This window comes from Muntiacus reevesi, chromosome 20 (genome assembly GCF_963930625.1).
Source record: "Muntiacus reevesi chromosome 20, mMunRee1.1, whole genome shotgun sequence".
In the NCBI taxonomy this organism is placed as follows: Eukaryota; Metazoa; Chordata; class Mammalia; order Artiodactyla; family Cervidae; genus Muntiacus; species Muntiacus reevesi.
This window is the reverse complement of record NC_089268.1, coordinates 29,717,138-29,744,570: the sequence shown is the minus strand read 5'-3', so window position 1 is coordinate 29,744,570 and position 27,433 is coordinate 29,717,138. Positions and strand designations below refer to the sequence as shown.

At 48.1% G+C, this 27,433-nt stretch overlaps 1 protein-coding gene across 1 annotated transcript; it reads right to left on the bottom strand.

Moving 5' to 3' along the window:
- Positions 1 to 5,940: 5,940 nt before the first annotated feature.
- On the bottom strand, positions 5,941 to 24,020 carry TRIM26 (tripartite motif containing 26). Its single transcript, XM_065912784.1, has 8 exons — positions 23,896 to 24,020; positions 15,413 to 15,899; positions 15,153 to 15,248; positions 13,649 to 13,879; positions 9,393 to 9,415; positions 8,803 to 8,918; positions 8,534 to 8,566; positions 5,941 to 7,996 (listed from the first exon to the last, which is right to left on the bottom strand). Exons 2-8 carry the CDS (start codon positions 15,848 to 15,850, stop codon positions 7,314 to 7,316), a joined length of 1,620 nt encoding a protein of 539 aa, XP_065768856.1. The 5' UTR covers positions 15,851 to 15,899; positions 23,896 to 24,020; the 3' UTR covers positions 5,941 to 7,313.
- Positions 24,021 to 27,433: the final 3,413 nt, after the last annotated feature.

Below are 27,433 nucleotides of genomic sequence, written 5' to 3'. Positions count from 1 at the left end.
CAACCCCAGGGATTCTAACATCTCCTGCACTGGTCTGGGAAGCCCTGCTGCTGCTAACAATGACTTAAAATCTTGGAGCTGGGAAGAGCCTCAAGGGATGATCAGATCCAGGCTTCTATCTTCAGGAAGAATCTGATGTCCATTTTACAGATAAGGCAACTGAAATAAAGAAAATCTAAGTACTGAGAAAAATGGGTATTTCCTCCAATAAATGAGACCTGTTGCAAAAAAGATCTTTTTTCCCCCTAAGGAAGACAAGAGCTAATGGGGCTGTGTTCCTCAAAGGCCCCACTTGCTCCCCCCTGGAGCACACACTATGATCATAGAGGCACTGCAGACTTGCTATGGGAGTTTTTGAAATTTTCATCTTAAATTTACAGCTGATGAGTAGAACTCATCCTCAGCTTCACCATATTGTAAGCTAACTATTGTGTTAAAAAAACAAAAATAACATTTCTTCCAATTGCACTGTGAGTTAAGTGGTCGGTTAGAACTGTTCTTTCAGTTTCACAAGAAAACAGATGAGTATGCTGACATGCTCAAAGAATTTTCATTTTGCTCTTTAAATCCTTGGTGGCTGTGAGAAATGGGATATTTCCTGTCATATCAGTAGACAAGAATGTCACAGTCATCAGTGACTGCAGCCCTCAGAAATGAGCTGGTGAGCCCTAAAGGAACTCAGCAAGGAGTATACCTGCTATCTAGCAGCCATCAGACTAGTCACTCCCTGCAGTGAGCCCTGAGGAAAGGAAGCTTAGGATGTGAACACGGGATAATGGTCTCAGACAGCTGAGATGTCTATCAAAGGAATGATTTCAGTGAGTCTAGACTTTTGCATCTTACATTACTGTAGAAAAGTCCTTAACTTGTCCTTAACTTGGGACATCTGGTTTTCTTTAATTAACAATCATCTTTTGATGTTCAGACTACTTGCCCTTTGTTATAAAACTTATCTATATAACCTGGCTCATCCTCTCATCTCTCTGGAGCAGTCCTCTCAGGGTTACCTGAGATCCTGTCTCCCGGGCTTGGAGTCCCAAAAATTCCCATAGAATAAAATGTAACTCTCAACTTTTAGGTTCTGGAAAACTCACACTTAATGTCTCTTAAAATATTACTTCTCTCAATTTCTCTCTTTTCTCCTCCCAGAACTCTTGTAAGTTGTCGACTTAGATGTCTGGGAGGAGAGAAGAGAGAAATTGAGAGAATATTTTAAGAGACATTAAGTGTGAGTTTTTCAGAACTGATAAAAGCTACCAAGCATATTCAAGAAACACAGGTGCTAAACAGGATAAAGACAAACCTACCCCTAGAACAGAACGTGAACAAAAGAAAGACAGGGAAATCTGAAAAGTAGCGAGAAGGAGAACATATCCCAAGGAACAAGCAAGTCAAACGTCAGCAGACTTCACAACAGCAACAAGGGAGTTTGTGGAAGAGTCCCTGAACTTCTGAAAGAAATGCCACTAAATTAAATGACCACTCAGTTAAACTCTAGCTCCAGAATAAGAAAAGAAAATGTAGTTTACCACAAACCTTTGCTGAGAGATCTAACACTTTCCCCTCAAGAAGGCAAAGTTAAACCCAGGAGGAAGAGGGAGGTGATGCAAGAGGCAGTCATAAGCAGAGACAGAGATTAAGCCATAAGCAGAGACAGAAGCAGAAGGAAGCATTAACTCTGTATTAGAACAATGACATGGTGACTAATTGGGGATATATTACAACAAAGTGTGTACAAGATTGTCTTCAGACACCAAAGTTTAATTTCAGACATCAAAATATTAAAGAAAACCTATATGGAAAGTGAAAGTGTTAGGGGAAGCATGCTGATTGAAACCTCCCACCCTGGCACCATTGTAATAGAATAGGTGGTGAGTGTGTGTGTGTGTGTGTGTGTGTGTGTGTGTAATGAGGAACAGGGAGAACAGAGCTAAATCTTCCCTCTCCACAGTGGAAAGCTAGAGCCCCAAATCTATACTATTTACAAAAAATGAAGGTGAACAGTGAAGTAGGGGAAGCATGCTGATTGAAACCTCCCACCCTGGCACCATTGCAATAGAATAGGTGGTGAGTGTGTGTGTGTGTGTGTGTGTGTGTGTGTGTGTGTAATGAGGAACAGGGAGAACAGAGCTAAATCTTCCCTCTCCACAGTGGAAAGCTAGAGCCCCAAATCTATACTATTTACAAAAAATGAAGGTGAACAGTGAAGTAGTCTGCCAAAAAGGATGAACTGGGTGACTGGGAAGAGGAATAGGGCAAGGCACTGTTTCATAAAGAAAACAACTTAAAAGAAAGAATATAAAAAATTTAAAAATTCAAAAACAATCTGTTGAATAAATCTTGCTGGCAACTTTCTGTACTAAGATGGCATCATACATTTTTATTATCACACATTTTTATTATTTTGCAAGGGTCTTATATGCTGACAATTTATCTTCTATAGTTTATTTTAGACATATGACACTCATAACTCATTAAAACAATGACCTGAAGGCATTAATATTTTGCTCAAATGGAAATGTTCCCTATTTAATAAGTATTAGCTTTTATATAGTGATCACCTTAGAAAGTTTCAAAAGTCTCTCATTGTATAAAAGCTCTTTTTAAGAAAGGATAAAAGGCATTTTGAGAATGATGAAATTATTTAATAAATAAAGGATTAATAGTGTATTTTAGGGGACAGTTCATATTAACCAACAAATTTAAATTTTCAAGGAAATGCTAGTAATCAGAGAAGACAAATATCATAAGATATCATTTATATGTGGAATAAGATGATACAAATTAATTTATTTACAAAAGCAGACTCACAGTCTTTGAAAACAATTTTATGGTTATTAAAGGAGAAAGGGATGGGGAGAGATAAATTAGGGAGTTTGGGATTAACATATACACACTATGTATAAAGTAGATAACTGGGACTTCCCTGGAGTTCCAGTAAAGACTCTGTGCTTCCAACAAATGTAGGGGCTGCAGATTTGATCCCTGGTTGGGGAATTAGGATCCCTATGCCACATGGTGTGGCCAAAAAAATTTTTTTAATTGAAAAAATTAGATAATCAACAAGGACCTATTGTTTAGCACAGAAAGCTCTACTCAATATTCTGTAATAACATGGGAAAATCATCAGGAAAACAGATTTATGTATAACTGAACCACTTTCATGAGAAACGCTGGGCTGGAAGGAGCATAAGCTGGAATCAAGATTGCCGGGAGAAATATCAATAACCTCAGATATGCAGATGACACCACCCTTATGCCAGAAAGCAAAGAAGAACTAAAGAACCTCTTGATGAAAGTCAAAGAGGAGAGTGAAAAAGTTGGCTTTAAGCTCAACATTCAGAAAACTAAGATCATGGCATCTGGTCCCACCACTTCATGGCAAATAGATGGGGAAACAGTGCAAACAGTGGCTGATTTTATTTTTCTGGGCTCCAAAATCACTGCAGATGGTGATTGCAGCCATGAAATTAAAAGACACTTACTCCTTGGAAGGAAAGTTATGAAAAACCTAGACAGCATATTGAAAAGCAGAGACATTACTTTGTCAACAAAGATCCGTTTAGTCAAGGCTATGGTTTTTCCAGTGGTCATGTATTGATGTGAGAGTTGCACTATAAAGAAAGCTGATGCCTTTGAACTGTGGTGTTAGAGAAGACTCTTGAGAGTCCCTTGCACTGCAAGGAGATCCAACCAGTCCATCCTAAAGGAGATCAGTCCTGGGGGTTCATTGGAAGGACTAATGTTGAAGCTGAAACTCCAATACTTTGGCCATCTGATGTGAAGAGCTGACTCCTTTCAAAAGACCCTGATGTTGGGAAAAATTGAGGGCAGAAGGAAAAGGGGATGACAGAGGATGAGATGGTTGGATGACTCAATGAACATGGGTTTGGGTGGACTCCGGGAGTTGGTGATGGACAGGGAGGCCTGGCGTGCTGCGGTTCATGGGGTCGCAAAGAGTAGGTCACGACTGAGCGAGTGAACTGAATCACTTTACTATACACCTGAAACTAACATTCTCTCAAGATTCAAATGTGAATTAAGACATTATAATTAATGCATAACATTTCTAGTAATCAACACATTTTACATATATGTATTTAGAAAGAAAAAATAAATTCTTTTAAAAAGGAAAAACAGGGGTACTCTTTTGCCCCCTTCTGATGCCTATGTCAGAAGATTTCTCTATCTCCTTAATACTTTAATAAAACTTTATTACACAAAAGCTCTGAGCGATCCAGCCTCGTCTCTGGCCCTGGATTGAATTCATCTCCTCCAGAGGCCAAGAATCCCGTGTCTCATCCTTCAACAACAACCTTTCATCTTGGGGGCTCATCCGGGATCCTTCAGGACAAGATGGGCCTGACAATCTATGTGAGCCTACTTCTGCTGACTCCAGAAATCCTGAGTCTGCCGTTTGATCCTCAAGACAATGCCTTCCTGTCCTGGGCTCACTCCTATGCTGCATTCCACAATCGGTCTAACTGTTGGGTCTGCGGAGCACTCCCCTCTTCATCAGTGGAAGGCGTCCCATGGTGGACATCTCCACTTCAAGGAAAGGACTTTCTCGAAGTCTGCAAATACCTTCAACAATCTCATGTGATGCCTCTTCTTAAACTGATGACATCTAACAACCTTAAGATGGACTGATGTAACTATGGACATAATGTGACTTCATTTTGATTTTAACTTGGTTTAATGACTATTCTGCTTTACATCTGTAACTGTATAATGGGGTTTTCTAACCGTCTAAAAGCTTTTAATTTACAAATAGTTGTCCGAGCTCCTATGAGTGCCACAGCCTCCTCCAACTATTACTTGGAGCCCCTGGATCAGACATCCTCACTATGAGGATTAGGAGAATATGTTGCCTCACAAATTTAGGGAAAACGCCCTTTGTCAGCTCAGAAGCAGTTATGGAATGAGAACGACGCCCCTTTTCCCTAGGCAACATAATTCTCCTAAAAGGGGGGAATGAGAGAGTCATTTCCTAGGCAGGTTGATAAGAAGTTTAGGGGTCCCCAAGGAGAGAGAGGTCTGGGATATTCAAGGAGGAAAAAAGGACAATTTTTTTTACTTTTTTCCTCTACATTCCCTAGGGTTATATAACAATAATGTATCCTGCCTGAGAACAATCTTTAGATTAAACCTTCTGGCTAACTCTGTTATCTTAAAATGTAAATTATGGGAGTAGGTCTGGTGAGGTCTTTACAACCTCCAGACATTCTTTGGATTCACTGGAGAGTATATAACTCCATTGCTAACAGTAGCAAAGGGGGTACTCTTTTGCCCCCTTCTGATGCCTATGTCAGAAGCTTTCTCTATCTCCTTTATACTTTAATAAAACTTTATTACAAAAGAAAAAAGAAAATCATTAATGAGTCCACATGAGTTCAAGGAGGAAATATGGTCTTTGCCATTTAGTATAATCTTAGAGGTACTTTCTGTAATCCTCCCTCTCCTACCTTTAAGATGACAATTTAAAAAAATTCAAAAAAGGACAGACAAGAAATGGTGAAACAACTGAATGTCAGAAGGGGAAATTGACTCTGTAGGTTATATCTCTGTTGGAGCACTTTCATTTTTCAGGGACGGATCGTGGGGGTCCTGTACTGGACGTCACCCTTCTCACGGGAGCCCCTGCTCTACAGAAGCTGGATCTCAGCACCAGGTCACCATTGCAGGAGAGGGAGAACAAGCTGGAACCTTGGCAGTGGCTGGTCTGTGTCCCAGGTGAAGCTCTTCTTTGGGGACTTCCAGCAATGAGAGCACGTGTGCAGACAGAGGATAGTGAACAAAGCTGCACAGTTTTAAAGGATCTAGAAGGGGCACCGTAGAAAAACCCTGGCCTACTGCTATCAACAGAACCTTTGTGTGGCCACAGACTGTGAAGGTCTGGTGATATCTGAGTCACAATTAAATACACATGAATCCAGGCTGTTCATTCAACAAGTTTTTACTGAGCACCTACTCTGTGCGCAGCACTGAACTAGGTGTCATGGAGAATACAAGAGAAGCAGAAGACGTGGTATCCGTCCTCGATGAGCTTACAAAACTAGAGGCAGAAATCAGAATGTACATGTGACTCAGGCAGCATGTGAAACATACAAAGAGCGCAACTTCAGACAATGTGGCAGCTAAGAGACCCTGAGATCCACAGCAGCTGGGAACAGTCTCCTAGAGCAGGGAAGGGGTTAAAATTAGTCAGCAGGAGATTGGCAGAATGCCTGGAATGGATAAGAATAAAGGCTGCGAGGTAATCTGGCTGGAGCACGAGCTTGTGCTAAACTGTGGGCACAAGCAGAGCCTGGACAGAGGCGGGGACTGGGGGTTGGGCCCGTGGGCAATGAGGATATGCTCTGAAACCTCTATTGACATGCAGACCTGGTGGGTTGCCAGGGACCCCTGCTGCCCTTCTCACAGCCCCACTCCTAGGAAAATGAGACCTGGATATTGAGAGGAGCTAGTGACAGAAGCGTAATATCCCGCTGCAGCACCCACCAGGGCTTCCAAGGCAGGGGAGGTTTTGTTTGACTGAATATTTGCCTTGGTGCTTCTATATGAACCAACCAAGAGCAGGGCATTCTGGATTCTTTAAGACTCTCCTCACAAGGACCAACTCACAGAGATAATTTACCGACCACCGACCCCAGCTGTTACCCCAAAGATCTATGTACCTAGATTCATTCCCGAGACCACAGATGGCTTTAGGGAGCCCCGCCTCCTAGTGATGGAAACCTCAGCCCTGATCTCAGAGAAGCATGGACTTCGCCCTGCACCTTACGAGGAGAGGCTTTCTATTTGCACTCCAGGCGGCTTAAACGACCTGGGACATTTTCAAGTACACTTAACTCTGAGTTGGGGTGGCGGTAGGCGTGCTCAACGTGCTGCGGAGGCAGGCAGCAGAAGGGGATCTGGGCAAAGCAGAAGCCATGGGATTGGAGGGCAGTAAAATGGCCTTGGGGGTAATAGCCAACTGGTCTTTCCCAAGAACAGCTGGCAAGGGATGCCATTTGGGGCGAGGGAGGGCAGAGCTGGGTCAAAGGCCGTGGGGAGGAGGGGGGAGGAGCTCTTCTGGACTTCAGGGTCAGAAGTCAGCACAGGAACCCCGGGGCAGGGAGAAGACCTCAGGGCAGGATGGATGGAAGAGCACTGAAAGAGGTCCCAGAGGGGCCACAGGGAGGGAACGGCAGCGGACATGGGGCCCCTTCCCTCGCCTACTCCAGGTGCTCCGGCCAGACACCTCCCCTCCTGTCACAGAGCCCAGAACTCCAAAGAGAAGCGTCAGTGGGTGTGGGGCCGGGAGCTGGGGCTCAGGGTCTCAGCAGGAGGCGCGTTCCCGGCCACTTGAGCCACAGGAAGGGGAGCAGGCGCCGGGTGAAGGTGGCAGTGAAGGTGTAGATGAGTTCTTGTGACTCCGCATTGGTGAAAGTCACGGTGCCCCCTTCGTAATCCAGGGCGATGCCTACTCTCCGGGGCCGCAGTGCTGGGAAGAGCTCAGCCTCGGGGCTGGTGTTGGCCCAGATGCCAGCGGAGGAGAGGCGCAATGCCCACACACCGTCCTCCGGCCGCAGGGAGAGGTCTCCCTTCCTCTTCACCGAGTCTCTGGCCACCCCCACCAAGCAGCTTTCCAGAACTTCCTCCTCCTCCTCCTCTGCTTCTTCCTCTTCATCCCCCAGCGACTCCTCGTCCTCGTCCGTCTCCCAGTCGTCGTATCCGTCCCCGTAGCCAGCCTCCTCTTCTTCCTCCTCCTCCTCCCCTTCTTCCGCCTCATCCCCCTCGTCTTCATCCTCGGACCAGCCCTCCCTCTCCACCTCCACCTCCCAGTAGACCTTGCCCCAGGTGAAGCCCTTACTGCCCAGCACCCCCGGCTCACAGTCAAACTGCTGGGGGTGCAGGTACGCGCCCTGGTACAGGCCGCTGTAGGTCACGCACTTCCAGTCCTCCGACAGCTGCAGGTACCCGCTGGCCGACTGTGGGTCGAGGGTGACGCTCACTGTGGGGACAGAGGAAGAAGCAACGGTGTCATCAGCAGGCCGGGAGGGGATCCCAGTCTCCACGGCAGGGGTGCCACGCTCCATGATCCAAGGAGGATGTGCCACACCTGCGGCAGTGTGACCAGGCCCCTCGTGGGTCTGCGGTGAAGGCAGGGCCAGAGGGAGCACACGGTGGGGCCCGGGGCAGAGAGGTCTCTGGGCTTATGAAGCCACGGCAGCTTGCTGCGAACACAGGAGCCACGTGATCAGGCAGATGCGAAGGAAGCCAGTCACAGGGACTCAGTCAAAGGACTGGTGGTAGGACCTCCAAGGACAAAAATAACCAACCTTGGGGCAGGAGGGGTCAGACTATCAAGTGGAGGCCTCTACTCCCGACTGAAGAGCAGCAGATGGGTCAGAAAAGACAAGGCGGGGGCTTCAGATGTGCAGCTGGGAAACTGCCCCTGCTGGACGAGAGGGCGGGCGATCGGGGGGCAGGACGCTGTGGGGAGAGTACTCTTTGTGATAAAACTGGGAACAACCCTTTGGATACTCACCGGTCTTATATTCTAAGTCTCTCAGCAGCTTCCCTGGAGAGGAAAAATGAAGAGCAATGACCTTTGAGCTCAGCAAACGTAGGAGCCTATTTCTCACTCAAACAGTACTAATTTTGTGCCAAGGGCCCATCTGTGAAGAAGACGGAGAAAGAAAACCCCAGAAGACCTCAGAGGAATGAGGTCGAGACACACAGTAAGGAGCCAGGTACCCTCTTCTCAAAGCAGCACCCCAGTCCTGATCCCACCCCAAGACCTTCCCCAACCCTTACCCTGGAATTCTCGTAGGCCTCGCTGCAGAGACTGAAGTTTATCTGAGAATTCTCCTGTCTTTTTTTTAACTACTCGAGCAATGGGTTTCCCAATCCAGAACTTCTTCCGTGGATACCTGAGATGACAGACAAACTTGTTACTTAGCTCCTCTTACATTTCTCTCAATCTTTGTGACAATTTATGAAAGAGGAGGGAAAGGTATGATTATCCCAGGTAACAGAGAAACAGGCCTTCAAAGGTACTCAGTCCAAGGCTGAACCAGGATTTACGACCACAAGCAGACTCAACATCCAGAGCTCTTTTTTCTACCAAGGTGTGTCCTCACACCATCCTGTCCTGTCTCAGACAAGGCTAGTGGGCCCAGGAGTGGAGATTATACAGAGAACTTGCTCTGGTACAGACCAAGTCTCCACCAGTTCTCAAGGATGTGTACTTGCTTCCAGGAGACAAGGTCATCGTGACGAACCCTGGGATGTGGGTACCTCTGACCCCATATCACATGCTACTAATTCGGATCATGGCCAAGGAACAGTGGAAGGGACACGGGCACAAGGGAATGAGATGCATTGTGAAAACTAAACTCTGTTACCTGTTTAAGAAGTCTCTGGTGTCCTGGAAGGGAAGAAAGCACAAGCATCAGTGTGAATTAAAGAAGACTTCGTCCATATATACCAACACTATTAGAGACCAGGCTGCATCAATGAACAAATACCGTTTTTTCCTTATGAAGCTGACATTCTCGCAGCAGCAAAGGATAAAACAAAAAGAAAACAAACAAAATAATCACAATGACAGAGCAAATGGAGGGGGGCCAGGGGATGACTGAGCCAATTTCTCTGAGAGGATGACACCTGTGCTCAGATGTGAAGGAGAAGGTGCTGGCCAGGTGAAGAGTGGGAGGAAAGCAGGGTGAGAGGGCTTGGCAAAGGTGGCAGGGGCCAAATCATGCGGGGCTGGGCAGGCACAGTAAGGAGTTCAAATTCTGTGCCACATTCAGAAGCAAGCCACCAAAGAGTTTCAAGTAGGGGAGTGATTGTATGTGATCTGCTTAACAGTGGCCGAGACGGCTAACAACCCTCTAGAATTCATTCTCCCCTTCTTTGTAGTAATAGAATCTGTGAAATAACAGCTGGGCAGTGTTACCAAAAACTACATTCCCCAGATCCCTTTGCAACCAGGTATGGTCATGTGACTAAGTTCCAGCCAATGGGATATAAAAGGAAGCAATGGCTATAATTTGGGGGTTATGTCCTTAAAAAAAAAAAATTCCATTCTTCTTCCCCTTTTTGCTTGGCTCAGTTTTGAAAACAAGGGTGAGCCCAACTTCGGCTACAGAGCTGAGGACAACATCCCTTGAGGTTGGTAAAGCCAGCGGATGGAAGTAACCAGCTCCCTGGCTGACCACATGGACAGCCGCCCTGACAGCTCTAGACCCCGCATGTCTGAACTGTCACTGGCAGAAAAGCAACTTGTTTGGTATAGTAGCTAGCCAAAGTCCCAAGTGATCGAGCACTTGGCCATCCTGTACAGAATGGATTAAGAGAGATAATGCCAACATGGGGGAGCAGTCTGGAGACTGGTTTGTGGACCGGCAAGAGTAACGATGCCCTGATCAGGGCAGTACAGTGTGGCCAGGGAGGCAGCACACGCCAGGTGTGAGACAGACCGGGCATACTGGTAAAGAACAACTAAGGACCACAGTTTGCGCAGGATGGAGGACGGTGCTACCTGAGTGATGGGACATGGTAGAATGGGGAGGGGGTGCTTGTGAGACGCTGGTTATTTCCTTTTTGTGAGTCTAAAGCCTCCATAACACTTGATGGTAATTTTTGCCTTCCTCTCACTAATTCCACAAATATTAAGTGCTTCCTGTGTGTCAGGTGCCACTCTAGAAGTGGGGATAGAGCAAGAAAAAAAAGAGACACAAATCTCTTAATAGAGGGAAGCAGACAGCAAAGAGTCAACCTAACAAACCCATTAGATGACGCCATTAAGTGATGGGTGCTATAGGAAGAGAGTAGCCTGGAGGGGGACTGGGTAAGGGTGGGGGCAGAGTGACCTCTGAGAGAGTGAAATTTGGGAAACAAATGAAATCACCGAGTTGTGCCTACAGTGGACTGTTTCAGCAAATTTCAGGAAGAACTTGGGGTCTTGCTCCTGAGAGGCCATCAAACAGGTTAGAGCTACATCGATGTGCCACCATGAAGCAACTGCCCAGAGACTTGGTGCCCTTCTCCTCAGTCCCTCAAAACAAGTCCAGGCCAGCTCCAGACTGGTGATAAATCTGAGACAGTATATGCCAACAACTCTGCCAGGAAAGTGAAAGTGAAAGTTGCTCAGTCGTGTCCGACTCTTTGCGACCCCATGAACTATACGTCCCATGGAATTCTCCAAACCAGAATACTGGAGTGGGTAGCCTTTTCCTTCTCCAAGGGATCTTCCCAACCCAGGGATTGAACCTAGGTCTTCCACATTACAGGAAGATTCTTTACCAGCTGAGCCACAAGGGATACGTGGCATAAAAAGGCAAATAAATGGGCAGTAGGTGGGCAGGATTAGGGAGCTAAGAGGGTGGACTGTGGGACACAGGAGTTGCTACTGGAGTCTCAGAGAGAGAGACTGAGGCTCATCTAAGGGCAGGTTGTGAGCGCCAGTGCAGGAACCCTTCTCCCAAAGACCGCCCAAGGGGAGACCTGGGAGTCCTGAGATGACCTGCAGCCTCACACCCGGGGCCTCCACAGGGAAGCAACCTGCCCAAGGCTCCTGGAGGGCCCCCAACCCCCACCTCCAACTCCTGGCTGTGGTGAAAGAGGCAGTCAGAGCAGCAAGCCTGGGGCAGGAATCACAGCAGTGCTGGGTAGTAAGAACCTGAAGGTTCTTCATGGGTGTGGATGGCGCCCACAGTGGAAGGCAGAGTCGCCAATTGCCACTTGACCCTGCAAGGCCCACCCTGGGCTGAATCAAGGAGCTGGTTCCTGGTACCCTCCAGAGATGCTCCCCCCTCCCCTAGCTCCCTTAAACCTCCTCCTGACAGTGATGCTCCAGAGATCTTTCCTATCACCTTTGTCAAAAGGCCTCTGTATTTATCTCCTGTCCTGGTGCTTTCTCCCTCACCTGTATTTCTTTACCAGATTTTGGATCAGGGCCCCCATCTTAGTAGGGCCTCATCCTTACTGTCCACTGACAGTCTATCTCTGGAGAAATACTAACACCAGGACAGGAGTTAGCTGTCCAGTTTCCTTCAGCAAAGGCAGACCCAAACACGCAGACAGAAAACCCACCAGCGCCACACTCCCGCACTGACCTCCAGCAGACACCCACTTTCTCTCCCTCCCTCCTCCCACCCGGCCCCAGGGGTGCCTTCTATCCGAGTGGTCTGAGTCGCTGAAGGCTGGGCCTCTGTCGGTCCACAAAGCTCTTCCAGGCGGACTGGGGAGAAGCTCCCCTCTGGGCAGACGCAACCGGATCCCCACCCCCCGGCACCCTGGCTGTGTCCCTCTCTGGTCCACGAGTGCACACCCACACGGTGGCCGTGGCTGGGGCTGTGGGGAGAGGAAGGATGTGCACCCCTGAAGGGGAGGGAGAGGGCAGACAGCAAGTGATCTAGTCAGAGTCAGAGAGACAAACCTGAGGGAACAGAATGACAGGGGAGGAAAGGAAGGAGCCAGAGAGACATTCTGGACAAAGTTGAGAGAAAAGAAGAGCAAAAGTCCGGAGGCCTGGGAGTCAGGACACTGGGGCTGGAGCTCTGACTCACTTCCTGATCTGCCTCACGGCCTGGGACGAACTCTTCCACCCGCTGGTCCTCTGAGACTTCATCACTGAGGGCTGGAGCGGAAGAGTTCCCAATGCTTGAGTCAGAATCCACAACGACAGAGGCAGGCAGAAGCCACCTGTGCGGCACACGTACCTGGGGGCCTCGCCATCTCCCCTGACATCCCGCCACCGACTTGCCCTGCCATGGGCCAGGGCCAGCGTTTCCCTAGACATCCTGGGTGGTCATGCTGCCGACAGACAGGCCAGCCACCCCCCACCATGCAAGTGGAGGAGCTCATTACACAGGCCGTCTCTGGGCCTGTGGGCCGGGGGGCAGAGGGATCACACATGATCCACCCAAAGGCAGTTCAAAGCCCTGTTCACGGCAGTGTGACTCCTGTGAGAGGCTCCCGGTGGAAGGGGTTGTGGTGTCATTTCAACTTAGCAACCATCCATGACTCCAACCCATAAGCCTCCCTTTATCAGCATCAAAGTTGCCTTCTCCAGGAGGTGCCCCAGAGGCACCCTGCCAGCTCACCACCTGATTTTCTGAGGCTGATGCCACAGGCCCAAAGAAAACCTGTCTTCTGACTCCCTTCCCCAGCTGCCCATCTCCTCCAGATCCTCTGGGTTCTTAAGAGAAGCCACCGTTCAGCCGTCCCTCAGCAACCACCGACCCCACAGGCTTCTTCATCTCCAGAATCATAAAAAGCCTCCCCTGGACCAGCGTCTGCCAGTGACTTGTTAGAAGACAGGCTCATGACGGCAGTGATGAGAATGGAGAATAGTCATGAAAATACTAACAAGCTTCCCTTCCATTTCTACAGCACTTCTCAAGACTGTAAACTCTTGCTCGTAAAAAGTTTACTTTTTGAAGTGACACCGTGCCAATTGTCTCATTTTACGCTCATGCAATCGCTACAGTGAGTGGTGGGGATAACACTCATCGTCTCCATGCTTCAGATGAGAAAACGGAGGCCCTCGGAAGAAGAGACTCTCCAAGAGGCTCTCCAAGGTCCCGTGGGGGAGAGGCAGGGCCATGCCTGCCGTCCTGGTCTCCTAGCTCCCTGCGCCAGGGAGGTCTCTCACCTGCATGAGCTCTGCAGCCGGCTGCTGCGCCTTGCCCTCCAGCTCGGAGATGACCTGCGCCAGCCGGGCAAGCTCCCCGACGCCCCTGGTCTTGAACTTCTCCCTGCCCTCTGTGAGCTCCTGCTCCAGCTTCGCCAGCTGGCCCAGCAGGTGCTGCTCCCGCTCCCTCAGGAACTGGTGGCCCTGCTCAAACTCAGCCACGATGCACTGCCTCTGGTCCTGGAGCTTCTTCTGCAGGGGTGGGAAGGGGGAGAAGGGGGTGACATCTCTGCCCCGGAGGGGAAGACCCCTCCAGGATCTGGTGTGGGGGTGCACACGCTGGCTCTTTCACCCCTCGCTAACCCCATTCATGAGTTCTACAGTGTCCGGGCTGGAAGTGGCTTTGGAGCCTTCCTGGGGCAACCTCCTTTCCTCAGGGAAGACACAGTAAGTCAGTCAAGTCAGTTCCCTCATGGGACTGGAAGCCTGAGTGCCTGCCATCATCAGCTGTTCTAGGTAAACCAGTATGTTCCAGGGCCCTCTGAGGAACACTGTAAGCCAACACAGTTTCCAATTGGCGTGTGCTGCCTCTTCCAGGATGTTTCCCTTGATTAATTTTATTCAAGCCTGAGTAACCCTCTCTTCAGCATCCTCCCCAGTATGTGTAAAATATCTGCATGCACACTATCCTTGCCACACAGGACTATCTCCTCTCCTCAGTGAAACTCTGGAATGTCTACGACTGGGGTAATGTCCTTTCTTGTCTCCAAGTCTCCCTGCTGAGTCCAGGCTGGGACCTGGTCAGCATCCCCGCACACTGGGCGGCTGGAGGCACTGCCCGGGTTGGGCCGTCTCCTGCCTCACCGTCCCTCTCCCGGGGCCCACCTGCTCACCGCAAGGACTGGCCCCAACATCCCTCCACCCTCCAGTGCCCGCTTCCCCAACAGACTTTCCCCAGAAAACTGGAATCTCTATCAGGTTTTTCCCTTCCTGATCGCCTCTCTAACGAAGCACTCAATGCGCTGCCTCTGTTTCCTAACTACTGGTAACCATGGACTCACTACACACGGCGTCCTCAGGGCTAGTCACGCCTGGCAGAGCCCACCCCTCTCGGTTCTCTTCTTGGAGCCAGTTCCCTCCTTCCAAACCCTCTGGCTTCCCTCACTCTCAGGAATAATGTCTCTCTTCCGCTCTTTGTAAGGAAGGACGAAGCCAGGCCTTCCTCAGTTCCTCACACCCTGACTCTGCTGAGCAAACAGGCCCTGCAGCTGAGGTGAATCACAGAAGGACCTTAGCCAACATCCAGGCAACGCCCTCACTTGTGAGATGAGGAAGCAGGTCAAGCCCGCAGACCTTAGACTGGCAGGGCGTGGGCCAAAACCCAGGTCTCCCGCTGCCAGTCCGGTCGGGGCTCCTCTCCCAGGGAGCCAGCGGCCTCCCAGCCTCTCTACAAGCTCAGGAGCTCCTGCTCCACGCGGCAGATCGCCTGCCTCAGGGCTCTCTCTCCCTCGACAGCCTCACTTACCAGCGCAGCCAGGATATCAGCTTCGCCCTTGGCCTGAAAGCCCTGAATTTTGTCTCTGTCTCTCCTTAGGGTACTCAGGTGGTTCAGGATTTTTTCCTGCAGAAAGACAAGCAGTGGGGATGCTCTGGGCTGAGGCAGGAGGGTGGGCTCGGCCCGAGTCCCTGGCCAGCGAGAAGCCTTCCGAGGGGCCTGCGCCAGGCCTCGCCTCCGGGTGGGCGCCGAGCAGAGCATCCCTCCCTGCGGGGGAGCGGAGGGCTTACCCTGTGGGGCTGGGCCGCCTTCTCCAGCAGGACGGCCGAGTGCGGCCTGTGCTCCCGGGACTCCCGGCACATGACGCACAGCAGCTTGCCGTCGTCCTCGCAGTAGTAGTGCAGCTTCTCCCGGTGCCGCTCGCACAGCCTCGCGTCCGCCTGCTCCTGGGCCGCCTCCCCCGGCTGCCGGCCCCTGTCCACCTTCAGCCGCTCAATGTTCTCCACCAGGCTGGCCAGCTGCCACACTGGCCGGATGTTCTCCTTCTTAAAAGGCTTCTTGCACAGGGGGCAGACGGGGCGGCCCCCTGAGACGGAGCGGATGTCAGCGGTACAGCTGCGGCAGAAGACGTGGCCACAGTCAATGGTCACTGGGTCCCGCAGGTAATCAAGGCAGATGGAGCAGGTCACCTCCTCTTCCAGACTCCGCAGCGGTGCCGACGCGGCCATGGTGTCCCGAGCTCAGAGGGGCCCTGTTCACCGGCTGGGACTTCTCCTCCTTGGGGACCAGACACGGAGTCAACAGCAGGCCCAGCAGAGGGGCAGGAGTGGCAGCCTCACATGGGGCTGCCCGCCCAAGCAATCGACCAGTCAATCGCAGCTCCTATGAGGCTCCCCCAGAATCAGAGGGAAAGGGCTTACTGATCCTCAAGTCCAACACCCTCATTTTACAGATGAGGAAACTGAGGCCCAGAGTGTGTAGCTTGGAAGAAGGGAGAGCAGCAGCAGGTACCAGCCCATGCCATACTCTTGGGAATACACTCCTACCTCAAGATCCTTTCCTTCCATCTGCGGGAAAATTGCTCTAAAGTACCGATTATGAGAGAACAAGACACCAGATAACTACCTGCTGAACTGTCGTAATATACAAATCCACAACACCTACTATGTGCAGTGCTCCCTGACTTATGCAGTGCATGGGCTGTTCACGAGGGGCCTTGACAGAGTCTAGAGATTCCTTTGTTTGCCCTGCAGACTTCAGGTTTCAAAGACTAAGTGCATTGAGGTTCTTTACTAAGACTCAAGGAGCATCAAGAGGTTGAGTTCAGGTGTCCTTTATAGACGTTTCCTTGGGCTGTGAGTTTTTGACGGTTCACTTGCCCTAGAGAGTTGGTCCCTACCTACTCAGTCTGCTGGCAGAGCACCGCAGGGCCACAATGGACTCATTCTCACCTGTGCCCCTCCATGCAGCTGGCCTGGCCGCTTTCCTGCTAACAAGGGTGACTGAAACCAGCACTGGAGGAACCTTCAGGTGGTTCTGACAGGGATGTGTGGGTGAGAGCGTGGCTCTCAGAGGGAGCACAGAAGTTGAGCACAGAGGACTTTAGTCCTGTTTACCTCTGTAGCCTTGGCACACTTCCAGTCTGAGGTTAGAAGCCTCAGCACACCTAAACCAACAGCTGCCTCCTGCCCTTACACTGTGTGACAACAGAAAACTCATTTAAGTACTCTGAGCCTCAGTTTATCCATCCATAAAATGGGGAGAGTCATACTTACCTTCAAGGGTTTCTACATGGGTTGAGTAAAAGAATTATGCTAAAAGTATTAGGCATAAGCATGGTATTGAGGGGGAATCTAGAAGAGAATCCAGAACCCTTGGCTCCCAAATCCAGTGAGTATTCAAAGCACAAGTAAAGCAAGAGTGGAAATTTAAAGTGGCAGCAAGAGAGGAAGTAAGGCTGAAACGCCACAGTGACACATGGGCTCCAGAGTTAGTCTTGTGGGGTGGAGGCCCATGGTAGGCCACCGGGGCGGTCTCTGGGAAGACAGCCAGCAGACAGGGCGCGCAGGTAACTGCCAGGCTGGAATGAAGCCCTTGGAACCACAGGCAAATCAACCTGATTACTTATTATGTATGTGAAAGTCCATTACAACAGAGTTCAGTGGCCTTCAATTTCTTTCACTGTAGTGACATGAATGAGCTAGAAATACAGCCCCAAAGAGAAAACAACATAGGAATACAAAGTCTACTTCTTGAGGATCTAACGCAGCAATATATAAAAAGTGCTTTATAAAGTGAAAGTACTGTACACATGTAAGGGGTTATTTTACTACTGACAATGAACTCCAACCAGAAGCTCCAACAGATTTAAAGATGTGTGACTTTAAGAGATTTAACGGGTGTGGAAAAGACCTGTACCTACAAAGCTCAAATGATTATAAAGAATTTAACTGGTAAATGCAGGTAATAAAGTTTTTAGAATGTTAATAAGATTGGTAAAAAGTCTAGGATTGCCTGGTGCAACTCCCTGGTTTGTCTGTTGAGGAAGTGAGCCTAACCCAGCACTCGGAAATGTAACACAAGGTTCAGTTCAGTTGCTCAGTCATGTCTGACTCTCTGTGACCTCATGAACTGCAGCACGCCAGGCTTCCCTGTCCATCACTAACTCCTGGGGCTTGCTCAAACTCACACCCATCAAGTTGGTGATGCCATCCAGCCACCTCATCCTCTGTCATCCCAACACAAGGTTGGGACCAGTGGGCAGCAGTGTTGGTGATTCCTGTGGGCACTGGAGCCCTTCACCAATCACTTTGCTAGGAGCTTGAAAGTTCAAAGGTTGAGGTTATTTGTTTCTTTTGTTGTAATGGGGGATGGCATGTGTTTATTGTTAGGGCTGGGAAATTAATTCTGTTGCAAATGACCAGATGAATAAAAGGACTATGAAGAGCTTAGCTATGGCTTCCAGTCCACACAAAACCTGATACCCTCATCACTTGGAGCAGGGGTTCTTAACCCAGGCTCCATGCTGGACTTTGATGGATCTTTAACTCCCCAACATTATATGAATGATCGCATATGTACTAGATGAACAAACCTCTCCAGGGATTATGGAAGAACACCAGTGAAAAAGTGTAGGAGGGATAACAGAATTAGAAAAACATCATCTTGCAACCCCCACTATATAAGACAAGGATCATCATCTGATGCTAAAACCATGAGATGAAAGGTACTAGGGGACAGGACGGTTCCATGGTGCCACGGTACGGCCCAGTGGGTTACTCCCTAATGTATCTTGATAAGAGAGATCTGGTGATGGCTTTAGCCAGTGACCAAATCCAGCATCGCTAATAAAGGGACAGACTGGCATATGTTTCTCAATGTGGTGCCATAGGAATGTACAATGGCACCTTTGCAGTAGTCCTGCCAAAAATGTTTGACAAGAATGAATCAAATCTTTCGACCTACCTTTCAGTTTACCAAAAATACAACGGATAGAGATGAGCTATAAACCACATCATCAGGAAATAATCAGATAAATCGAGAACATGAAACATTCCCCAAGACAACTGGCATGGTCTTCTAAAAAGTCAAGCTATGAAAAATAAAGCAGGATTGTTCTTGATATACATAGACTAAAGGGAAATAACAACCAAATGCAAATACTTTGATTGGATTTTGGCTTTTTTAAAAAAGTTATAGAACAATTTGGGGACAATTAGAGGAAACTGAGTAAAGACTGGGTATTGGATCATATTGAGAAACTGTTATAGATTTTTAATGGCATTTATTAAAGTTATGTATGAGAATGTCCGTATTTTTAGGCCATGCATGCTGCAGGGTTTAGGACTGCACAGGGGCTTTCCAGGTGTTGCTAGTGGTAAAGAACCCGCCTGCCAATACAGGAGACATAAGAGATGTGGGTTTGATTCCTGGGTCAGGAAGATCCCCTGGAGTAGGAAATGGTAACCCACTTCAGTATTCTTGCCTGAAAAATTCCATGGACAGAGGAGCCTGGCAGCCTACAATCAATCCATGGAGTCACAAAGGGTTGGACACAACTTGGCGACTGAGCACTCATGCACAAATATAATATAATACCACTACAACTTACTTTTAAATAGTTCAACAAGAAAAAATAAAAGTCAGAAAAATTCTAAGGAGAGGGGCTAGAATTTTCCATCCTTCTTAAAATAATCTGTACAAGGGTCTGGTAACTACCAAAGACCCTGAAAATCATAATAGAGAGATTTTTGTGTCGATACTAGTAGAAGCTCAAGACACAGGTGTTGAACAAATGATCAAATTCAGAGGACCGGAAAGCAATGCTAATTGCATATGCATTTGTTTGACAGTCTGCTGAAACTAATAAAAGAAACATGGTACATTTCTATGTTCAATCCCATTGCTTCATCATATAGGGTCCATCGCAAATGCATAACAAATATTGAAGAGAGCTTACTCTGGCATTGCTGAAAACATATAAGATCCAAGGTGTAAATCTTGGATTGAATCCAGGTTCAGGTTTGGGTTCAACAGCCTGGTGACTGTCAACTTCTAGGTGACAGTATTTCTGTAGAACCCACCTTACTGGCCATTTACACACCTCATATTATTTAACATTCAGGATACTCTTCTCAGGAAACTGAGGTTCACGGAGGGAAGCAACCTGCCCAAGAGCACGTGGCAAGGATGCAGTGTCTGGTGCTGACGCCTCGGCCCAGTCCACTACGCTCTCTTGTTCGCCCATGCAAACTGCAAAACTGGCCCTAATACCAGCTCCTTTGTCAGGAGGCTCCGATGAGCTCATGTCAATGGAAGGGCTTTGTAAACCGGAGTGTGCTGACAGAAGTCAAGGGGCACGTGTTACTGCTGACGCCGAGTGAAAGCACCCTCCCCTTACACTCGACAGGCAGTGCGCTTCCTGAATGAGATGCGGGTGGACCTGAACCCTACTCACACCTCACACCCAGCCCTTTCAAGCCAATGCAAAACTGACCCTCTCGCAAACCCCTCCCTAGCTTATCATGCTCCCCTGTGATTCTGCCCCTTCTATCACTTGTGCCTTCAACATAGCCTGATGATCTCAACAGGTTTCCACAGTAAGGGGTAAAACTATCACTCTCCTTGCCATTCCTGGCTCTCGGGTGGACAGAAACCATAGAAATAAGAGCCAGCAAAAGTCTTCGCAATGACATGGTCCACCCTACTCCCTTTACCCAAATGAGAATCCTGAAACCTGAGGAAGTCATTTCATGAATTACCTTCTACCAGCAGCCATTCATCTCTGCTCAGGGTGGACAGGTCCTCTAACCCTTCAATAAACCAGAAGCTGGCTGTGATTCCACCGAACCAGGTAAAACTGGAGACACCAGCGTTTTTACTGTGCAACATAACGTCACTGCTGAGATCAAGAGTCACCAAACTGGTTTCTTTTGACAATTGGCTATTATGCAGGAAAAAGCCAGTTTACCAAATTTAGTTTCTTCAAGATCATAAATAGAGTCAGTGAAATCAACAACTATGGGTTAGTGAGATAGAGACAGTCTTATCATTCAATCTCCAGAGGCAGACGGGCCCTAAGCCACCAGCTAGGGAGTTACTGCTTTATGTCAAATTTGAGTCACCTATGTCATCACACCTTTGCATCTTTCAAATGTGGTCAATGACATGCCATAATAACTGGCAAAAGATATTTTCTATGTGAAACATAAAATAATGGATGACATCTTAGACTTGATGAAACATAGCGTATCCTGTATAAAGTGCAGCCAGGGTCATCCAACATGTGCAATTCATCCTGTCACCCTCCTGCTTCAAAGCTCCTGAGGTCAAAGCTATACAGAAGGACACGCAGGCCCCCTATAATCCGGGCCCCAACCAGCCCTGAATCCTGCTTCAGCCTAATGTTAGAGACAGTGAGCCAGAAAGACAGCCCTTCTTCACCACCCCTACTCCCCACCCCATGCTCCTGTACATGAGTTTGTCAGCTCCAGCTCATCCTTGAAAGCCTGAATTAGATATGCCCCAGTATCTGTGGTCCTTCTAGTGACCATCCCATCTCTGAGCTAAATGAATTCCCTCCCTCAGGAAGCTCCTACAGATGCTGTTATAGCTACAATCACACTGCTTCCTAATTGATATTTTTACCCATCTTTCTCCCAACCAGGATGTGAACCCAAGGGTCATGTCTCACTGATCTTTCCATATCTTCAATATCAGACATAAAATCTGTAAATGTTTGTGAGGCTAAATGTTATCCTATGATTCCAGAGTCCCGTATCTTCTTCATTCTCCCGTCACCACACTTCCCTTCCCACTTTGCAATCTCATTTCAGCAGGAGGCTCCAAGGGCTCCCCTCTGATTATAGACACTCCTGGCCACAAACACTGCCCAGATCTCCTCTCTTCATGCATAGAGTTTGGGAGTTGGGGTGGGGAGGGTCACTGCACTTCTACCAACTTGGCAAATTTGAACTCACTCTGAGTGAGTGAGTGAGTGTTAGTTGCTCAGCAGTGTCCAATTCTTTGCTACCCCATGGACTGTAGCCCACCAGGCTCCTCTGTCCATGGAATTATCTAGGCAAGAATACTGGAGTGCGTTGCCATTTCCTTTTCCAAGGGATCTTTCTGACCCAGGGATTGAACCAGGGTCTCCCACATTGCAGGCAGATTCTTTCATCCTGGATGCCAGCCAAATTAAGCCTTTGCTTTCCAAAATTAATTTCTTCCCATTCTCCATGTCTTTTTCTATTCAGAGCCTAGTCTGAAGTCACCCCAAGAAGCCTCGATTCCAACTATGGGCTCTCAACTGCAGTCACAAGGTCTTCTGCAGTAGTTTGAGCCCAGCCTGTCATTCCCTCCCCACTTTGGAGGAAGTGACATCTAAGAAGCCACTTTCTGCTTCTCAGTTTCCTGACCACTTAACAAGAAAGAAAAATGTCAAGTTTGCCAAACTGACTTCAAGCGAGGTCACACAAGTGAAAAGTGTTCTCAACAGCAAAATACACTATAAACATACATCCTAGAAAGGAGCAGAGAAGCCAACCGAAAAGAGCTCCCAGTGGCTAAAGTTGCAACAAAATGAAGTAGTACTGAATTATAACCCTGAGTATAAATATCCATGAGTCCACACTGATACGAATAAATGAATAACTTAATAAATAAGGCAAAAGAGACAAATCTCTCATGCAGAAGAATTGCAAAATAACACAGGTACAGAGTTGCCCTTAAGGAGGATGGCGCATACTCCCCATTCCTCTGCACAGGGTCTGACTACTTTCCATAGAGTACAGTATGGAAGGGAGGAGTGGGCGAGGGGGGAGGAGAAAGTTTACGATGGAGAAGCCTGACAAGCACCACCTCAGCCAGGTAATCAAGACCAGCATCAAGTCATAAAGCATGTTCCCTTGATGTGAAGTGATGAGAATGGCATTCTACCTCTGTGGTCTTCCTCCCAATAACCCGTAAGCCAGTCTTAAGAGCAGCCTATAATATAACATAATATAATATATATGGGGAGTATTCCTCCAAACTCTCAAGATTATAAAAAAAAGTTTGAGAAACTGCCACAGCCAAGGGGAGCATGTAGCAGTAGTACTGAAGTTGCTCCGTCGTGTCCGACTCTTTGTGACCCCATGGACTGTAACCTACCAGGCTTCTCTGTCCGTGGGATTTTCCAGGCAAGAGTACTGGAGTGAGTGGGTTGCCATTTTCTTCGCCAGGGGATCTTCCCGACCCAGGGATCGAACCCACATCTCCCGCACTGCAAGCAGACACTTTACCCTCTGAGCCACCAGGAGCATAATGAGAACTAATTGGAATATGGTAACTTGGGTAGAATCATGAGACAAAAAAAGTACTTAGATAAAAACTATGAAAATGTGAATTCAGTATATATGTTGGCCAATAATAACGTATCAGTACAGGTTCACTAATCATAAGAAATGTTCCGTATTAATGTAAGATGTTAATAAATGAATAGGGGAAAGGTTTGGGGGTACTGGGAACTCTGTACTAGCTTCCCAATTTTTCTATAAATCTAAAACTGTTCTAAAAAATAAAGACTATTTAAAAAAACGGAATTGCAATTTGACGTACAAAACAAAGTCAATTTTTAAAAAGCTGATTCTTTTAAACTTGGGGCAGGGGTAACTCTAGGAATTATGATTTTTAGCTCAGGGTCCCTGACACTGACATTTGTTGTTGAATGAACCAATATCATTCTCAGGAAGCGCACACAAACCGTCGCAGTGCCAAACTCTGGCATGTACTGGGAATTTGGAGGTGTTAGCTTCTCATCTGTTCCACAAAGATAAATTTACACATTTTTCTAAGGGTGAAAAGCAGCAGGGAAAATGCTAAATTGCTAATGGGCCAGGGGAAGGAATGAAGGCAAAACTCCAGCTATACGCGTAGCTAAACCGGTTTATTCTGACCAATTAAACAAACAAAACAAAAAATACCATGACTTTGGTTCTAGGGCCAGACTGGCAGTTTGCACGGCTCCAAGCAATCTGGGCCCCATTACTTCTGGCTCTGGAGACAAGAATGGATGGGTGCCCGAGCTGGACACGCGAAAGCGAGGAAGACCCACGAGGAGACAGCGAACGGAGGCCCAAGCCAAGCAGGAGGATTAGGCCGGGAGGGAGGACGGCGCGAACTTCACCCTTCTCCCGAGCGCGCCCGGCGGCCCGGCCCCATTCTGCCCGAGCGGCGCAGGGCGCGTGTGTGACTGCTGCTCTGCAGCATTCCTCACCGGGCACCCCCTACTCACCGGTCCCCAGCTCCGGGCCGCGAATCCCGAGCTGGGGTCGATCTTTTCCGCAGCGGTCAGTTCCGGGTCGTGCTCCTCCGCCTGCACCCAGGGCGACGGCGCGTTCCCACCCGGTAATCTCCCGGCTTTTCGGAGCCCTCCACCGAGATTTCCCCCCGGACCAGCACCCGGATTGGTCGCTGCTGAACGCCTCCTCCCAATGGGAGCCTTAGTTCCCTTACGTCACTGATCACTGGGCAAATCCCCGGGCCGTCGCGGGGGGTGGGGCAGCAGGGGCAGAGAAACGAAACTGAAATGCTGCGGAGCCCAGGTTTAGCGCCTGCTGTATTCTGAGTTTGGCGCGTCGTGCGCGCACCTGCGCTGCAGGATGGACGGAGGCGAGACTTAAGGCCTCATGAGACCCCTTTGTAGGACTCTGCAATGGGTGAAACCCTCCCCGCCTCCCGATTCCCGCCCCACCGGGAGGGCGTTTGGCATCCAAGTGGCGTTTGCCAGGTGCTCAACATTAAATAGGACTCGCTGACCCTAAAGCTTCCCGGGTGGCTCAGAAGGTAAAGCATCTGCCCGTAATGCGGGAGGCCTGAGTTCGATCCCCTGGTAGACTATAATCAATGGAATCAGAAAGAGTTGTACACGACTGAGCAACTGCACTTCCCTGACCCAACCTGGCCTAGATTTGCTTCCTGGACCAGGCAGGATCTTAGCAGATAGTCTCACGGGGCTATTTACAAAAATTAATTACTGTTTCTGAGGTGACTACGAGGAGTAAGGCGCTTTACATAAACTATCTTTAAACCAGACAGACATTTTTGTCCCCGTTTGACAGAAGGGAAAGCTTAGGGGCCTGGGCTGTTTCCCTCTTGGGTGCTGGATTCAGAAACCACAGAGCCTGAAAAACGGACGGGCATTCAGGGTCCCAGGATCCTTGGTGGGGAGATTTCGTAGAAGCTCATGCAAGTCCACCCCCGCGCCAGGCGGGGAAGCTGACCAGCCCCAGTGTCCGGGCCGCTCGCTCCACTGCTGTGCGGCGACTCCTATGCAGTCGTTACTGTGTCCCAGGCACAATCTCCCCTGGGCCGGCGGGACAGTCACCGCGGTCAGCACATAGGCCTCCAACTACCTACTCTTTTAGCTGGTGTTTTGGAAGACATGTTTAAAATGTTCCTTAAATGATTTCATGCTACTAATTCGTCCTCTCCCTGTCTCTAGGACTTCCCTGATGGCTCAGCCGGTAAAGTGTCTGCCCACAATGCAGGAGACTTGGGTTCAGTCCTTCGGTTGGGAAGATCCCCCGGAGAAGGAAATGGCAACCCACCCCAGTATTCTTGCCTGGAAAATCCCATGGACTGAGGAACCTGGTAGGCTAAAATATAGTCCATGGGGTCACAAAGAGTCGGACAGGACTGAGCGACTTCACTTTCACTTTCTGTCTCTAGGAGGTACTTGCCCCACCCACAGGCCATTCTGTGCACCCTCCAGGCACAGAGGTCTTTTCCCCTGCTTAAAATTCTCAGACATCTTCCCAGCCAACCTAGAGAGACAGGAAGGCCTCTGCAGGGCCTGGGGGGCTGACACAACCAGCCTGCTTCTCTCTCTGGCTTCCCTCTTGCCATTTCTCCCTAAGGCCCTGTGCTGCAACCTCTCTAGTCTTGAAACTCTCTGCCATAGGCCCTGGCGTGGCTGCCAGCTTCTTGTCAGTCATGTCTCTGCTCAGCTGGCATCTCCATAAGGCTTTCCTCCATCAACCAGTCTAAATCAGTTCATGACACAGCATTCTGTTTCACTTTCTTTGTACATTTGTCATCATTGGAAAGCATCTTGTTCATTTCTTTGTCACTTACCCCCCACCCACCAATGTAAGCCATGAGGGTGGAGACATCACCTGTGTTCCCTGCACATGGTGAATGAATGGGCTCTGCTTGGGCATTTCTGGAAGCTTTCTAAAGCCCTGTGGCTCTGCTTGGCTGCAGTGTCCCTTACGCATTCCCCTCTCCCACCACACTACCACCTTGGTTGATGCAGCTACTCAAGATCAAGTAAGGGCAATGTTGACTCCAAGACTTGCTTTTATTAATTAATTAATCTACTTATTTGTGAAGGATCCTTAGTTTTGAGATGCAAACTCTTAGTTGCAGCATGTGGGATCTTGTTCCCCAGCCAGGGGTGGAACCTGGGCCCCCTACATTGGGAACGTGGAGTCTTAGCCACTGAATCACCGGGGAAGTCCTTCCAAGGCTTGCTTTACAGTCAATGGCAGTTTTGGAGCAGCACACACAGATAACTGTCTCTATAGCTGCTGGCTGTTCAGACTCACTGCCCCTTAAGTGTCTGAGGGCAGAGCCAAAATTCCTTTCTCCATCTCCAGCCATACCACCTGAGACCAAAGCATCATATGGGGTTGGTTAGGAGTTTAAGTCAAGTCTCTGCTTGACTTGGCATTAGCGGAAATCCTCCTCTCTACCACTTTTTTCATGAGTCGTGGAGTTGCTCAGTCTCTATGTGCAATAGATTCTTTTTCTGAAAAATAGATATAAAAATTATATCCACTTCATAGAATCATAGTAAGGATTAAATGAGATAATATATAAAGCCTGTGAAGCAGTAAGTATTGACTAGTGCAAAGGATATCACTATTTGCATTTGAAATGAGAATCTTAAATCAAGCAGGATAATTTGGTAGATGTGTTTCTACTATTTATTTATTGAGTTAAAATATGGCTTTCAGAAATCTCAAGGTCTTAAGAATGTTAGAGTGCTTGGAAAGAGGCCTCTAAACCAGAATACTTAAAAATATGAAGCTCCCATTGGTAAAGACGCAAAGAATTTGAATCTTTTGTATGAAGGATACCTTGTTATCAGGGCCATGACATATCATGAATAAATGACATATCTAAAGGAAAAGCTAAAAGTTATGTCAACTAAACAGGGCTTTAAGCCTATATGTCTGTTTTCTAACAAAGGTTTAACGAATAAAGAAATAAATGTGTGCTAACAACTGACTGCTTTTGTACTAAGACCTGGCTACAGGCTAAAAAACCACAGGCTTCACTGTCACTCTTCAAAGGAAAAAAAGGCATTTTGAATGCTAACAGCATTAAGTGCTGGGTTTTGAGTAGAAGAAGGTGTAGGCTGAGCCAATCTCTTATTTGACTTGAGTAGTTCTTTAGTATATTTTATATTCCATTTATATTATATTTATATTTTAGGTATGTTTATAGAAACATCTTTTTGTTCAAAAGTTAGTACAAATATGCTGTTTAGTAAACAATGAGAAATTCAAGTTTTAACTTTATGATTAAGAATTCTAAACCTTATGTGGTAAGGGTGCAGTTACCTCACATTGTGAAGTAAATACTATCATGACATATTTTTTTAAAGTATTATGGAATTTTTCAAACCTACGTAAAAATAGAGGAAATATCATGAACCACTTGGCTTCAATTATCGATGTGTTAGTTTATTTTATCTATTCCTTCCCCCTACTTTCTTTTTTAATTCAAATATTTTAAGGCAAATTACAGACATGTTTTACTTTACT

Excerpts from the sequence above, each read along its gene's own strand:
- TRIM26 (XM_065912784.1), bottom strand. The coding sequence starts at position 15,850 with ATGGCCGCGTCGGCACCGCTGCGGAGTCTGGAAGAGGAGGTGACCTGC. Across the intron at positions 8,567-8,802 it reads AGGCCTACGAGAATTCCAGG|GGAAGCTGCTGAGAGACTTA; the intron begins GTAAGGGTTGGG and ends TTTCCTCTCCAG. Across the intron at positions 7,997-8,533 it reads AGACTTAGAATATAAGACCG|TGAGCGTCACCCTCGACCCA; the intron begins GTGAGTATCCAA and ends CTGTCCCCACAG.